The sequence below is a fragment of the Ptychodera flava genome, chromosome 7 (assembly GCF_041260155.1).
Source record: "Ptychodera flava strain L36383 chromosome 7, AS_Pfla_20210202, whole genome shotgun sequence".
In the NCBI taxonomy this organism is placed as follows: domain Eukaryota; kingdom Metazoa; phylum Hemichordata; class Enteropneusta; family Ptychoderidae; genus Ptychodera; species Ptychodera flava.
Genome location: NC_091934.1, coordinates 46,037,359 through 46,053,546, shown reverse-complemented (window position 1 = coordinate 46,053,546; position 16,188 = coordinate 46,037,359). Strand labels below are relative to the sequence as shown.

The window sequence follows — 16,188 nt, the reverse complement described above, 5'->3', positions numbered from 1 at the left end:
ATGGCTTCGCATGCATTCTAGGCCTGTTCTACCAAGGGTTGTTTTGAGGGAACATTGCCTGCCCAAATAAACACCTTTGGCTGACAATGTTGAATACATGTATTGTTTGCTTTGGCCTGACACCTGATCAATCTCTTCACTCAATATTTCTATTTGACACTGTCAAAGCATACATTCCCCATTCCAACCCATTCCATAAACTCTGCACTTTGGAACCAAATATACTGTATTCCTATGCATGTTAAAAACAGCACAGAAAATTCATCATTTATTGCATAATATCATGGGTAAGTTCTCATTATGTACACAAAAAGAATAGTATACATGCGAAGATTATGTACAAATTGAAAACTAGAAGAAGACTAATAGAAAGCTATAATTTTCATTTCTTAAATACAAACTTGGAAGGCATAGAAAAGGTTGAAATGTTTTATAACATTGCATATGTTACTATAATGAATAGGAAGATTTGTGTAAAAGCTGCAGAATGGTGAATATGCCATTTACCGTACATAAAAGTCAAACTGATCTCAGTGAGTCAAAATGCAATACAGGATGGATAGTTGGAAGTCATGGTAACCATTAACCTGGAAAGTTGTGTGCTTTTGCTGATATATATATAAATCAGTATTTGTGGTCAAATGTATTGGACATGACATATAAAATGTCTGTATAATGATGCAGATGTTAGCTGGACTGCTATTTCAAAGTTCATCATATTTGTATGTCAATTGAAATACTGACACTAAATTAAAATATCAGTGTATGGTTTTATTTTGCCAAATATCAAAGTTCTAAAAAACTATCTGTAGGTTGTGTCACTGATGCAAAATCTTCCAAGTAAAAGAACACACATCCTCTAATTCAAGTATAATTAGCTACATTGAAGCTTGTAAGAATGTACTTTCTTTGGAGATTGGTGGTTGGTTGGCTATCCTCACAAATTCTATGATATCCAAAGACATTGTACTCTCCATTTCATTGGACGCTTCCACAGCATTCATTGCTTTCTTGGCGTATTCCTTCGCCTAAAATGTAGCAAAATGAAGACAATTAATCACAATTTCACTGCATTTATAATGCTATTATTGCAGAGCGAACTTTCTTTGCTGTCAGAAGAATACATGGAAAAATTAGCCCAATAAAGAACTTAATGTGGAATGCACTGGTGTATGTCTATTGTAAAATAAATTTTCCAATTTACACTATCTCTTCATTTCCTGTACAGGTTTTAGCTTTGAATATTTCACATAGCTGACACTTGATTTTGCAAAATCAAATGCACTTTGAAAACTTTGAATTCCCAAATAACTCTAATAAACACTGTATTGAACGTAATGTATTTCTTGGCATGGCTAGACTCATAATTGCAACTGTCAATTGTAATCACACCTTTTCAATATTGAGCTTGCCTTTGGCTCTTATGTGTAATAGTAGAGGCTGACAAGGGACTGTCTAGGGTTAGGTGATATATTTCTGTATGTTTGGATAGCATTACTTACTCTTTCAGTGTCAGTGAGCACATAGTATAGCATTGCCAGTGCATGGCTGATTTTAGCCATGACAGTGGCTGTTTCATCTGGTGTCTGCTCACGGATATCATGGATTGAATTCAATACTTGTTTAGCTTCAGCTTCCTGGGCTTCATCTATAACAACACAAGGAGAAGTTGTCTTACATTGAGAAATGTTTTTAGCTCGACTTGTCATACAATTGATGAAGCCACAAACAGGTGGGTTTATCTCTGATGCCAACCAAGCATCATTTTCATTTTGTTTAAAGCTTTCAAAACACTTCACTAATTTCTTTATCTTTAGTATACAGACAAATTAATCAACGAGATTTAGATTGTCGCATCATTAGCTGAGATTTATGATAAATTGTCGCACAAATTGTCGCACCATTAGCTGATGTGATAATCACTGGAAAGATAGTATCCAATATATTAATGTGACAAAAATGTCTATAGAAATGTAACCTGAAGTATGAATCAACAATGAAATGCTACACAGGTTACACAACAGAGTTCATCTTACACAACAGAGTTCATCTTACCTAAAGCTTCTTCTTCATCCCTTGGTTGTGTTGCTGCTGGTCCAACACCAGAGGGCGTACTCGGAGTGCGTGTACGAATCTTGACAATCTTTAACAAGTGTGTATGCCAGATATCAGTAACCCTTGTGTAGAGAGAGTCTGCAATATCCATTCTGTTTTGTCTGAAGAATACATTTGCCATGTGGAAGTATCCCCCTGATGTGTGGATGTCATCAGTACCAAACTCCTCTGATGCATGGTATATCTAAACAAACATACAGTTAAAGTTATTACAATCAAATTCCTCATTGAATCTGCATATTCAGACGATAAAATAGTATTCAAGTTCTTTCTGTACACATTTCTGTTAGGTTTCAGTATATGTGACATCTGATAAATAAATGAGTTTCACTCTATTTCTATGTTCATTGTGTCTATTTCTCTGCTTTCAGGATATGCCTTTCCAGTAGCATGAGTGCTATGTAATTTGCATATTACTATACTGTTCACCTGTTAACAGGTATCCCAGATGAAAACCTTCAGTTTTCAGACCACTGCTTCTAAACCACAACAGGTAACTGCAGTAGATGTTTCAAGCTATATTAAGTCTTGTTAAGTCCAGAGCTCTGATAGATATGAACATCTTTTTGATGTTGTATTCTATCTACATCATGATCATTTTGACAAAATTTAATATCAGTAATAATTGTCAATTCTTACATCATCTGCAAGTTGTCGTAACGACTCTTCAAAATTCCCCTGTGCTGCATACAGCAATCCAAGATTTCTGTAGAGTCTGGACTTGATAGCATTACCACAGTCTGGTGTCTTCAGCACTGTCCACTGTGCCTGTGCCAAATACTCCTCAGCCTGTGACAGTTTACCAAGACCTAGAGTACAAATGTAGCAGGTAGATATTACATAGAGTTGCCATGTAACTATCTTTTCCCTATGAAACTGGAGCTGGTTTAAAGTAGTACAGGCCTTGAAAGTGAAAGTCTTTAAATTTTTTTTAATTATTTCCATAAAATTTTCAATCAGCAATCAATCTCATCAGCATGAAAAGTTTGGAATAAGGAAACTAAATTACCCAAGATTTACTGATATATCAAAAATTCAAAATGGAGAAAAATGAAATTTTCTGTTTTCAAAACAGTAAGGGAAATTTTCTTTCCTCAGACAGCTTTAAAATGAGCCCAAACAAGTCATACAACAGAGAAGAATTGTCAATATTTACGAGTCTGAATATATGTATCTGTCCCCAAGGCACATTCTAGCTTTAATTGTGAAATATCTACTTGTTCAGGCAACAATTTTATTAATCAGTATTTTGAAATAAAAATGCAAGCGATTAATTTGTGGCCAAAAAACTGTTACAAAATTTTGAGAATTTCGTTGTTAATTTCCTTGTCATCCAACTACTTGTCCAGTGTGCTGTCATTATCACTATTATGATGTGAAGCATCAACATTTCATACAAAGCATAAATCATAAAATATCATATCATAATAAACAAATACAATAAATGTCATTAAAAAATTAATATTTTTCCATCATTTTATGGTATAGATCGACAATATAGATTGACGGTTTTGCAATATGATTTCTTCTTTCAAGTATGGTTGGAGGTACTTCCATCATGAAAACTCTCTTAATATGCAGATTATCTTACCAATGCTTGCTTCTCCTAGTATGAGATAGGAAGGAACTAATTCAATGCTATTTAAACCATGGACATCTATACTAAATCTCAGTGACTGCATAGCAGCTGGTACAGCCTGGGCATGTTTGCCTTCAAAGAGAAGTTTTTGTCCAGTTGTCCTTGTCAATTCTATCATGTGGAGCTGAAAGAAAGCAGGTTTAGAGCTTTTAGAGATTGCTGACTGTGTGCCAAAACTAAACTAACTCACTACATTGTATTGTAGCGCTTTTACTTAGAAATAACAGCTGTCTTTGTAATAGCGTTGATCGCGATTTCGGGTTTGTTACTAAATATAGCTGCACGTGCGCGACTTTCTGACAAATATGCTGAAATTCGGACAAATTTTGTCGTTGTATGCGCGGCTGTTGTTGCAGCTTGTAGTCTCAGTTATCAATTCATACGAATAAGTGTGACGCTAAATAGCCTTTCTAACACTAGCAGGTTTTATTTTCGTCGTTTATGCAGAAAATGCGGACAAATGTTTATTTATGCATATTAATGAGAGAGAACAGTGACGTCATTTGCGATCAGCGCTATTAAATGTAGTCATACTTTCAAACTACAGCTTGCATATATTACCTGTCTGTTTAATGTAAGTCATACTTTCAAACTGAAGCTTGCATATTTACCTGTCTGTGTAATAAGTCATATTATCACATAGCAACTTGCATATATTACCTGTCTGCGTAATTTCTCATCCTCTCTCTTCTTTCTTTCTTCTTCTGATGGTAAGAATGGCAGTGACATTGTTCTCAATGGTATTAAAAGTTGACATATTTTCTCATGTATACCTTCCCAGTCAGCTCTCTGGTGTTCTTTGCCACTGAAGAAAGAAACAAGTTCCAACCTTAAAATAATTACACAATGGTCCAAATGCCATAGCATGTGATAGAGAAATAGTAGTACCATTGTATCAATTACTAAATTTGCAGGTTCCAGATACAGCTTTCACAAAGTTTGTTCAAGTTTGTCCTAGTCTGCACAAGGATTATGGAGGTGTTATAGCCTTTTGTTTTCCATCAAAAGGGTAATCTAGTTTGTAAATTTCCAGACAAAATAATATAACACCTGACACAGGCCTTTGAAGCAGGAGTACTCAACTCATGGTTCTAACATTATTGGTTATTTATATTTACTGTTTATGTGATTTCAATTATTTGATCACTTTTGAAAGTTGTGCACAGCCAGTCAATTTGCTCAGAAATAAAGTTGATAAAAAACCTGCCCCTCTAATTCTTACTACCTGAAATAGAGCAGAATTCTTCGTGGCCTGACATTCATTTATGTAATAATAATAATCGTAATAATAATTTATTGCTTGTAAATACAGGATTTGCATAACATTTCGTAGAAATAAAAATTATATGAAATAAGTTCAATCTTTTTCTGACATAACAAGATAAATATAATAATTATATAAAAAATATCTATGTATTTCTTAGTGTATTCTGTATGTTTTCATTATATAACAACTTGTTTTAATGGTAGAAATATGCGCTGATTTTGATACGTTTCCATTGGGAGTTTAATTTTGTTGATAAAATGGTTTGTGTATGAATAACACTTATTTTTTTCATTTACATCAACGAATAGTTTTGAATATTATGTTGTCATACCTTCTTTCAATACTGTTTGCTGACCTAGTGATTTGCGCAATGAATTCATACATTGCACCATAGACAATTAGAGGGGGGGAAGACAGTAAGTATACTGTCGCATGTCTATGGTACTACGTGGTAGGGCTTGAAGGATCCAGCGACAAGAATCCAGAAGAATTACATATGTCTCGCGTTTATAATTAGAGGGTCTGATATATTCCCGGGTATATTCCCCGGATATATTGCAGTAACTGTTAATAAAAGATAAGATTCGGAACATGGAAACTAAAACCTTATGAACCACAAGCGATAACCGTTACACTATTGCTAAGTCGTTATATCTTTTGCACTCATGAAATATACCACGGAGTTAGCATACTGATCGGTACTGTACAAATCAAGAACGGTGGTACAGATGTACATACTCACCAGTAATATGTCACTCTACACTGCGTACATTGGATAAATGCAGGTTTTTGGCAGAGCTCACAAAGGAGCTTGACTCCTTTAGGGTTCGCAAGAGGGTTCAAAGTCATATTTGTGCCGCTGCTATCAGGCTGAACGGGATATGGTGGAAATTTCGAGATCGTGAAAATGGAAAAACTCCGTCGGCAACTTTTGCCGGAGCAGCCGTCTCTGTGTTGTAGCTTGTTGCTATCAACGCTTTGCGCAGGCGTACCGCGACACAAGTCAACCACGGGATTTCCGAGACTCTCTTTACTCTCGCGAGATAAAGAGCTCTGCACTTTGCCTTGGGTTCAAGCACGGTCCGTGGTTAATGGTTCAAGGCACAGGCTCTAGAGTCAATGCAGGCGAACCGCTAGCCGCCACTGATACAATAAAAATCAAAAGGTGTGTAACAGCGGCAGCCATGCACGGAGCCCGAGTAAATTTCAACAGACGGTTTCGCCCTCTTTTATCTCAAATACAACTTGCTTATTGGGGTCGATCGATGCTCCAGTTCATCAACTTCATGAAAAATCACACCAATATCCAAAATCTCTCTGTTAAGTCCATGAAAAAGCTGTGTTTTCGGAGCAGTGTCAGCTAGGAAACGCTGTTATCATACATGACCCACATTGACTGGGGTCAATGGTCATGACCCACAAGGGGAAGCTTGTGATTGGATGACGGTTTTACGAACGTAATTTCAAAATATCGGTTAACTTTCACTTGTCCGCCCCACAAGCTTCGCTATGGCAGCGTATTCATACTGGTAAGTAAGATTTACAGTTTTCCTCATTAATGTTTTCACTTCTTATCTTACTTTGAATGAAATTTTCTTTAACATTCCTGACTTGTTGCCATACCTAACAGGGGGTTTGCACCTAGTGCAAGTGGGAGTGGAAGCATATATTGTACAGGCTACTGCTATAGTATTTTGTTTTCGTTTTGATCATGTGTAGTACAATGTGAAACAAGCGAAATTCGTGCAAGCTCTAAGAAACATTATTTTCTCTACGCGAGGACTACTTTAGTTCGTCGTACCCTCGAATTAAACTTGCCGATTCTCTTATTAGATAAAATTATTTACATGGTTTACAGAAATCTTTGTGACGGCGTCAGATATAATGTGGAATACTACATTTCGTTCGTATCAGGAACTCATAGCAAGAACTTCTTGTACTGTTGCAAATACGAAGTTTTCTTAGGTCAAACAAAAAATATTGTGCTGTTCCGATAACCCGACCTACTCTATTTATTTATCTGCCGACCCTAATTTTTTTTGGAGCTACGTAAACAAGGAACTAAAAAGAAAACAAAGAAAAATCCGTAAAATCACACGTTCGATACTTGGCATTTGATTTTTGCTTGAAAGAGGGTGTCTTATGTTTTTCCTTTATATACCTATATGGTACATTGTGATCTGGAAATGTTATGGCCAGTGTTTGAGCGCCCTGAACCCCTGAACAATGCATATTTAAAAATAAAAATATTTTGTAAAAAGAAAAAAAAATCCTGCCGACGTACCTACCTTATTTTTGAAAACCATGTTATCTGAACAGAACAGCACAATTTATTTTCTTTTTTTTGGCCTCAAAGATAATTGCCAATTTACAGTGATACTCTACGAGGTTGCTTGTCAAAATTCGCGGAAATCATTAGAAAATCTATAAAAAAATACTATTTCATAATAATTAGTAATTATGACCACGTGTAAAAGTGTCATTCGACGTTACAAACTACTGCTCCACACGCACGCAACGTCTGGTTATCACATGACAACAGCGTGCGGAATTCACGCTAACCCGATGGTCGGAGACCAGCAGTTTCCATGCCGGACGTACCAGTAACTCTTGAAATATGTCCTGCTGTTCCTAAAGACGGGCCAGTAGCTTTTCCTATTGTACAGAAGTTTACCAGAATGTTTTGCTAAGCTAAATACCTGACAAAATTATTCAAAGATACGGTACTGCATCGAAGCGAAAGACGTTACATGTGTTAGGGTGGAGATCTCGTCGTGATCATAAAGAATAATTAGCGTATCGATCGAGTTGCATGTGTCGAGGTAAACTGGATTTCGATGACACTTCAACATTATATGATATCGGATATTTGCAGCTACTGGGCAACACAATATCGAAATTAGAATTGTTTGGTCAGATCATAGACCCTTGACTAAAACTAAGGTCAGATTTATAAGATGGTGAAACCTCCATATATATTGGATATTTACCCATCTTTTAGACAAGTCTAGTATCGTATAATTAAAGTAGGACTATCGAAGTCGGGCCTGGCTAGACCGCTGGCCAAATCTGTAAGGTTTTGATCTCCCAGATATACATCGATTATTTACCCCGATTTGACAAGTATAGTATCGAAGTTGATGCCGCAATGATGAAGTCGGGCTTGGCAAGATCTGTGAGGTGGCAATGCAAATCTCCAACATATATATCGGACGTTTGTCCCGAAATCGCCGATAAACATCGGTGATTTTAAATAGACCACACGTGCCCGAGACACGAGATGAGTCATTCTGGTGACGATATTGGGGTCCCAATCGCCGATAAATATCGAGTAAACATCTTTGATTTCACAGTCATTCCAGAATTGCCTAGCTATAAAGAGTCCTAAAATCGCCGATATGTATCAGCCTGGGGTAAAATATAGGCAAACCCGTCGTGCAGCGACAAGAGGCAAGTCATTCTTGTATTGTCTAGTATCGATTTTAGACCAGATATATAGATCGTTACGATGACGGATACATGTCGGACGTCAAACGTCGATAGTAAAAAGTAAATGTCCGATATTTAAACATTGTGCATGGTACCGTCTTCATTGACCTTGATGGCCATTTGCCTCAAGTTGGTCACTGTAAAGATTACGCTTACATTTTAAATTTGTGATTTGTCTTTTAACGTGGGTTTGGACATTTCAGTAGTATTTCTCTTTATCAGTTGACCTAATTTTTTGTATTCCCTTCATTGACTTTAATGACGAGTCCCTCAAAAGGGAGAAGTCAGAATCATGAGTCAAGTGTTGTATTGACTCCATTTGTGTGTGATCCGGCGTTTGTGCTGCCAAAACTTACCCATCCCTGATCGGAGTTCTGGATGCTTAGCATTTCTGTGTTGGGACGTGTTTCAAGCCCACGCTTGTGCTCTTTTTCTCAATGTTAGAAATATTTGTTGTGAAAGGCTATTTTAGGAAATGAAAACGTTTATGTGTAGTGCTTAACCTTTTACTGATTTCATGTTTTTCAACACTGAGATCAGTTGCCCCAACTTTCGGTTTTGATAGTCATCTTCATTTGAAGAATTAAAAAAGAATAAAAGAATTAAAAGGCATAAAAAAACAGTTTGATGTTAGGATTTTGAAGTGGTGTCTTTATTTATTTTTCAATCCCATCATATTCTTGCCCCTAGACTGAGCGCAGGTATATATCTCCACTATATTTGGATTTGACCTGATGATCGGACCAGTTGATTTCCTTCAGGGCCAGTGATTTTTTAAAGTTACTGGCCCGCTGGGCCAGTAGAGATTTTGCATGAGTTTCGCACACTGCATGACAAAGACGTTACGGATACTGATCGAACGTAATTACGTGTAACTAATCTCTCGAGTGTAGCACCCCCTGAAACGGATGACGTATCCCTTAAAAGTAAAACCAATCAGAACATTTCGTGATAGGTCAATGTGGGTCATGTATGATAACAGCGTTTCCTAGCTGACACTGCTCCGAAAACACAGCTTTTTCATGGACTTAACAGAGAGATTTTGGATATTGGTGTGATTTTTCATGAAGTTGATGAACTGGAGCATCGATCGACCCCAATAAGCAAGTTGTATTTGAGATAAAAGAGGGCGAAACCGTCTGTTGAAATTTACTCGGGCTCCGTGCATGGCTGCCGCTGTTACACACCTTTTGATTTTTATTGTATCAGTGGCGGCTAGCGGTTCGCCTGCATTGACTCTAGAGCCTGTGATTCAGAGCAACATGGGCAACGCGATCAGACGGCTTTTCGGAGAGAAGGAGGTGCGAATCCTGATGTTGGGTAAGTTGCGTAGAGCAACTAGTCTCTACGGTCTACCCACAGGCGCTCCTTAGCTGGGTCGTCTGCTAAGTAGATCGATTTTCGGATCGATCAATTGATCCCGTAGTCGATATGCCCGCCACTGCAACCTAAATACTCACAAGGTGTGCAACACAATCACTCAAAAAACACACCACCCGATTTGTCAACTGGCCGTGCGCTCACACAAAACATTCAAAACTACACTCCCATATACCTAGTTGGATCACAAATTTAACCATCTCCTCAAAAATCACGCCGATGAATCTTGAAGAAATCGGCCGTGTTTTGAGACCAAGCGCTGTGAAATGCGGCCTGCAGAACAATTCTACCATATGACGTCATTTTTGACACTGCTGATTGGTTCAACTGTACTTCACCAGTGACGTCTTGCCATGACCTTTGTTTTGACCGTTGATTAGCCAATCAGTAGTAAAATAAATTACAGCTTCTGGACCCATGTGAAATGTATGGGAAATGGATGTTGATAGTAGTAGTACTAGTATATAGTCATCAAAGTTCATAAAAGGAAAAAAAATTAGTGCACATCCGAATTATGAAAATATGAAAATATTACAATTCGTCAGACATGATTAAAGGCACTGTTTTATGCCAAGGGTTTTGTTAGGTAGATACGACTCTGCATTAATAACATCTTACAATGCAAGTTGAAGATATACTTTGTATTTTACAACCTTTCCTTTGTATTACATCTGATAGGTTTGCATGCTGCTGGCAAAACAACCATTTTGTACAGATTGCGTCTTGGTGAAATGGTCAGAACATTACCATCCATGGGTAAGTCATAAAAGTTTGTTGTTTCCCAGACAGAATAAATGTTTCTGTGTTCTCTTGTTTTAATACACTTTTTGGACCTTCTATGCCATAAGATATACATATTTAGGTTATTTGATGACCCCTAAAATAACATAACCAGTACAGATTTGATCTGGGTTTTTTCCACAAAAATAGAATGATTTGCAACTTCCAAGAGTCACTTTAGAAAAAAATTGAAATAAGGTATTTGTACAATTTTCAAAGATCAACAAATGTGCATCAATTGTGTTGTAGATCCTCTGGTTCAAGTTCTGATGTTTGAATGCATGTTTTTTCTTTCAGGATTTAATGTTGAAACTGTAGAACACAAAGGTGTCAACTTTGTAACATGGGATAGTGGAGGAAGATGCAAAATTGTGAGTTCTGATATTGTTTGTCCTTTTTTTCTTACAAGGAAACAACATTATATTGTTTTGATATATGACAGCTGTTTGAAACTCAGTAGAGAGTGTGGACTTATTTATCTTTTTTCAACCAAGTTGAATTTTCGCAAAGTTCCACTTGAGCTCTTGACATCCAAAAATGTGAGAAACTTCAGTTCTAAACAGCTGTCGTATATCAAATTAATAAATTTTAAAAGATATTTTTATCTGCAAGTTCATATGATGTTGAGTGTACTTCCAACTTACTGGGAGAAAGCAGATGAAATTTACAGTCAGCTTATTGAATCAAATTGAAAGATTCTACTCCTGAATAAAAAGGATGCAATGTGTCCTACCAACTCAGTACACTCAAAGATCACATGATGGCAGTACAAACAAACCCTTGTGTACAAGCGTTATGGAAATATACATTTTTCTATATATTTGCTCACGTTGGTTTGTTTGTACCTTGGTCCATTCATCCATTCAAATTCTGGGTTTAACCTATTGTCTTGAATTTCTTTGTCACAGAGACCAATGTACACGCACTACCACCCTAAAACTGATGCTCTGGTCTTTGTTGTTGATAGCAATGACAAAGAAAGATTACAGGAAGCCAAGGATGAGCTTTATAGCTTTCTCAAAGAAGATGGGTATAGAGAGACAGTCTTGCTTGTCTTTGCAAATAAACAGGATCTGCCCAATGCAATGAGTGTTCAGGAAATCACAGAGAAGTTGGACTTGCACAGTATAAGAGAAAGACAGTGGTGTGAGTAGATGGATATCTTTCTTTGCCCATTCACCTTATAGTTTTGTCTGAAACTGTTATCAATGCGGAGTGTGGACCTACTTACAGAGAATTTTGATGAACAGGTTTAACCTTTCACTACCATGGTACAGGGACAATACATGTACCTTTGAATTGTGATAGATTTTCATAATATTTTTGTTTCATAAAATAATTAAATTTTCTGAACCTTAACCCTAAAGTATGTTCAAATCCAAAGTAGCAGTACGATGACTTGTGTGCAGCGTACTCTTTTATTGTTGATGAGTAAATTGTGGTCTGAAGGAAAATTTGGATGTCTACATCAACACCGGTTATAATATGTGTACAAGCTATATTGATAAATTGAACATCAGATATCTTAACATGATTTGGGCAGTATAACAAGAGACTATATTCTCTCTGTGTGACAGACATAACAAAAATACCGGAATATGCATCAAAAGTTAAGTGCATCAGAGCTTTAAATATTCCATGGAAACATTTGCAAAGGAAACAAATTACTCACTGCTATGCAATTATTGTGTGCATTATATTGGTATTACCAGTGGAGACAGATTTCTGCTTGAATTATCGCAATAAAATAGCAGTATGTAATTTGCTTCATATTGACTGCATTTGCCATAGTAAGAATACATTAAGATTATTCAGTTGTTATGTGTCATGGCATATACTGTTTGTAATTTTCTTTCTTCATTATGAATTGACCACACAGATATTCAAGGCTCTGCTTGTACTGATGGTAGTGGTTTGTATGAAGGATTAGACTGGCTAGCAACTCAGCTTGGTGGCAAGAAAGCCAAACAGACATTACAAGCGTCTGTAGACAAAACTCTCACAGAAAGCAAGAAAGAAATTCGAAGTGGTTATGGAATATTATTGAGATTTTATGTAGTTGTGAAGACCAAAGTATTTGGTGCCTAGACTACTGTATATCAACTATGAGTAGCCCAATTGTCATCAGCTACTACCAACTTTTGGTTCATTTCGTTGAACATACCAGGCAGCTACTGCGTCTGATTTCATTCAGAAATGATGTACATAGAAATGTGGAACAGGCCGTCTGATAGTTGGAAATTCTAAGTCAAACATTTGTGAATCAATCCCTTTCTTGAAGGGGATGAAATCAGGTGGTCACTGGACAAAGTTTGCTCTGGATTCGGAAACAAATAACGGTACCTGAAATTGAGCTTTGTCATTACTTCTAGTATGAACTCTGTGAATAAGCTTAATTTTTGATGGTCATTTAAAAATACAGGAGAAGCCTCATTTTAATATTCAGCTGGGTTTAAAGTGAGTTGAAACAAGCAGCAGAACAGAAAAGAATTGAGATTTTGAGTCTGACAAAATGTGCCCAAGATGAATACAACTTTTATAAGTAAAATTGTAAAGAAAACATCAGGGGAGAACAGGTTACACAATTAATTACCTTGTGAGTAGTTTAGGAATAATTTTTATCATGCCTCCCTTTTTGGTTAGTTGTTCATTGATAAAAATCACAACTGTATTTAAGTGCATCAATTTTTGATGAACTTTACCATGACTAGAAATATTGTATATCTTGGTAATGTCATTAACTTAAGGCTGTTGGCATCCACTCTTCATGATATTTACAAAGTACAACATTTTATGTCTGAAGACATCAACAAGTAACAAAGGTATTCTCAGATAAATATAGTATTTACATGTAAGAAATTAAAGGTGACCAAATGCTTGCAAATTGTGAACACACTGATTCATAAGGCTTTCACAGCAAATGGAGTCTCAATGGGTGGCCCCAATTTTCATTGATTTTTACATGAAGGAGTACAACAGACATATATCAAGAGCACCCTATTTACATATTCATTGTATTTATGTTGTTTTTATTTGTAAAATAAAAATCACATTTTGTACAAGCATTTCATGTCTTAGAAATTATACAATTAATACATGTACTTTGATGAAGTCAAAAGATTGCTGAGATTAGTTACAGCAACATGTCAATGATCTTTTTACTTGACCAATAATCATTGACAGTGATAAGATATTGAATGGCAAGGATAAACTGAAACTTATTCCTTGAAATCGTACTTTTGGAACATGTATATCCATATATTGTCCATTCTAATGTTTCTACACTTTGTTAAAACAGCCACATGAATAACTATGCCTCACACAGTAAATTCTGCTTGAGACAAGGATTAAATCAATCCTAACATACCATCATGGCAATAAACTGGCGATACCTGTCAACATTTTTCCAACAGCAGAATTCGAATTCCAGGGTGCAATTTTGTGGACAAAAAGAGATGTATGGATGCATCATGTAAACACAGCTGCAGCATTTAAATTTGTGATTAGCATCATCACAAACATGTTTTACCTATTTTGAGTCCTTATTCAGCCCACTGTAGGGCAAGTTACAATATTTTGAGTCCTTATTCAGCCCACTGTAGGGCAAGTTACAATATTTTGAGTCCTTATTCAGCCCACTGTAGGGTGAGTTACAATATTTTGAGTCCTTATTCAGCCCACTGTAGGGCGAGTTACAATATTTTGAGTCCTTATTCAGCCCACTGTAAGGCGAGTTACAATATTTTGAGTCCTGTTCATAAGTCCATATTCGCCCCAATGTTAGGCAAATAAATGACTCAAACTTACCTTGCTCTAAATCCTTTACCTGTTTGAAAAGCGGTCATTATAAATTGCTGTCTATTTATAAAGAGAAAGATTGAAACATCGAATATAAAATATGAAACTTGGGGCCAGACACATTATACTTGAGCTAAGTTGTCCTACTGCTTGCTCTCTGATGTACAATTGAGGTATCAGATTGCATTAAAGTGCAGATTTGCATTTCTTATCGTGTTTTAAAAGTTTAACTAGAAATGTAGGTAGTTGCTAAACAAGAATTTTCTGAATCTAAATTTAGAAAGTTTAGCTTTAAGTTTGGAATCATTAGAATTGGATATTCTAGATCAAAATCATAAAGTTTAGCTATTAGGAGAGAACCATTTGATTTCAGGAGGGGACTGGAGGATTTTAGGGAAAAAAATTGTTGGCAGGTGCAGAAGGAAAAAAAATAGATCCAATAATGTCTTGCAAAAAAAATTGATCATAACAGACAAAAGGAAAAAAATTGTCACAAAATTAAGGAAATCCAACTTTCTCATTCTCTGGAGGTGTGCCGCCTTTAGCAACACTAACATTTTCAAAATACTCAGAGGAAGTCCATTGTCATTTTTTGCCAGTATTGATGATATAAACACACAACAGATGTTAGGTCAAAACTCGTTCCAAGACAGGCTTTTGCTGTATGATATTGGGAAACACATTTCATGGTTTATGTTTCAATAAATATTGCCATGCAGTGATCAAAACTTTAATAGAGATGTTTTTGATGGACTTACTCAGCATATTGAAAATTTAGAACACATGACAAGATTCGTAATCAAGTCGCTACTTAGAATGAAAATAAGTAACAAAAAACAAAACAAATGTCATACTTTCAGGATATTTACTCTTTTAAACAGGACATATTATTCAGTAAACAAAGAAATAAATGTTTTCCTGACAACGAAAATACAGTAAAACAAGCAAGACAATGTTCATATGTATAGTACTGAGTGGAAGTGTTCGTTTCTACTCACTAAGCTTATATTTAGATGCCAGTGACATGTAGTTAACTCAAGAAGCACATTTGAAAAAACTGGTAATCACATAAAATATCTGTATTACTGGACCTGATTTGATGTCCGTTCCACGCGTGGAAAAAAATGATGTAGGACAGAAAATAAAAAGATTGCAGCCACAGTGGCGGGATGGGGGGGGGATTAATTGCCATACTCATGTTCTCCATTATGTAATCTTCACCCCTTGTCTTATTTTACTACGCGTTGTATGGCCGTTATATTTGTTGACTCAATCATGGAGGTAGAAAGAAAGTTTCATTCTACCTCCATGACTTAATTTAATCCGCTGATACGGATAGCCGATTAACAATCTCTGCAATTTTTGCTCAGCAATTGCAGTGGTGTGTATACTGGTTGGAGAGGAGAGATGGACTTGCATAGTAATATATAGCGGTCAGACGGTTTGGAGTCGAAATCTTTATTTGAAATATCACAGTTCAAAATTAATAAAATTACTTGTAGTAATAAAGAAAGTAGTGAGACAGTTTGGAATTTGATATCTTTATTTGAAATATCACAGTCAAAATTAATAAAATAAAATTAATAAAATAAAATAAATCGTTGCACAAAGAACCCCAACCTCCCCACCCTAGGGGACAGACCGCTTTTCCCCGTAGTCGTAGCTTGTTGCAACTTGTTAGGGATGGACCATTAGACCTTGGGAGGGGGGGGTGGTCACA

At 36.3% G+C, this 16,188-nt stretch overlaps 2 protein-coding genes across 2 annotated transcripts; one reads left to right on the top strand and one right to left on the bottom strand.

Annotated features, from left to right (window-relative positions):
• Window positions 1-222: 222 nt before the first annotated feature.
• On the bottom strand, window positions 223-6,418 carry LOC139137697 (zinc finger MYND domain-containing protein 12-like). Its single transcript, XM_070705926.1, has 7 exons — window positions 5,764-6,418; window positions 4,415-4,559; window positions 3,707-3,878; window positions 2,755-2,924; window positions 2,056-2,299; window positions 1,503-1,648; window positions 223-1,028 (listed from the first exon to the last, which is right to left on the bottom strand). The coding sequence occupies exons 1-7, from the start codon at window positions 5,868-5,870 to the stop codon at window positions 879-881; spliced, it is 1,134 nt and encodes a 377-aa protein (XP_070562027.1). The 5' UTR covers window positions 5,871-6,418; the 3' UTR covers window positions 223-878.
• A 3,047-nt stretch (window positions 6,419-9,465) lies between these two features.
• On the top strand, window positions 9,466-13,735 carry LOC139137696 (ADP-ribosylation factor 3-like). Its single transcript, XM_070705925.1, has 5 exons — window positions 9,466-9,830; window positions 10,569-10,646; window positions 10,968-11,041; window positions 11,579-11,816; window positions 12,550-13,735. Exons 1-5 carry the CDS (start codon window positions 9,677-9,679, stop codon window positions 12,756-12,758), a joined length of 753 nt encoding a protein of 250 aa, XP_070562026.1. The 5' UTR covers window positions 9,466-9,676; the 3' UTR covers window positions 12,759-13,735.
• Window positions 13,736-16,188: the final 2,453 nt, after the last annotated feature.

Coding starts and splice junctions, on each gene's coding strand:
- LOC139137697 (XM_070705926.1), bottom strand. CDS start 5,870: ATGACTTTGAACCCTCTTGCGAACCCTAAAGGAGTCAAGCTCCTTTGT. Junction 4,560..5,763: donor TGTAGAGTGACATATTACTG/GTGAGTATGTAC, acceptor TTCTTTCTTCAG/TGGCAAAGAACACCAGAGAG. Junction 1,029..1,502: donor TGCTCACTGACACTGAAAGA/GTAAGTAATGCT, acceptor GCTACATTTTAG/GCGAAGGAATACGCCAAGAA.
- LOC139137696 (XM_070705925.1), top strand. CDS start 9,677: ATGGCTGCCGCTGTTACACACCTTTTGATTTTTATTGTATCAGTGGCG. Junction 9,831..10,568: donor GGTGCGAATCCTGATGTTGG/GTAAGTTGCGTA, acceptor TACATCTGATAG/GTTTGCATGCTGCTGGCAAA. Junction 11,042..11,578: donor GTGGAGGAAGATGCAAAATT/GTGAGTTCTGAT, acceptor TCTTTGTCACAG/AGACCAATGTACACGCACTA.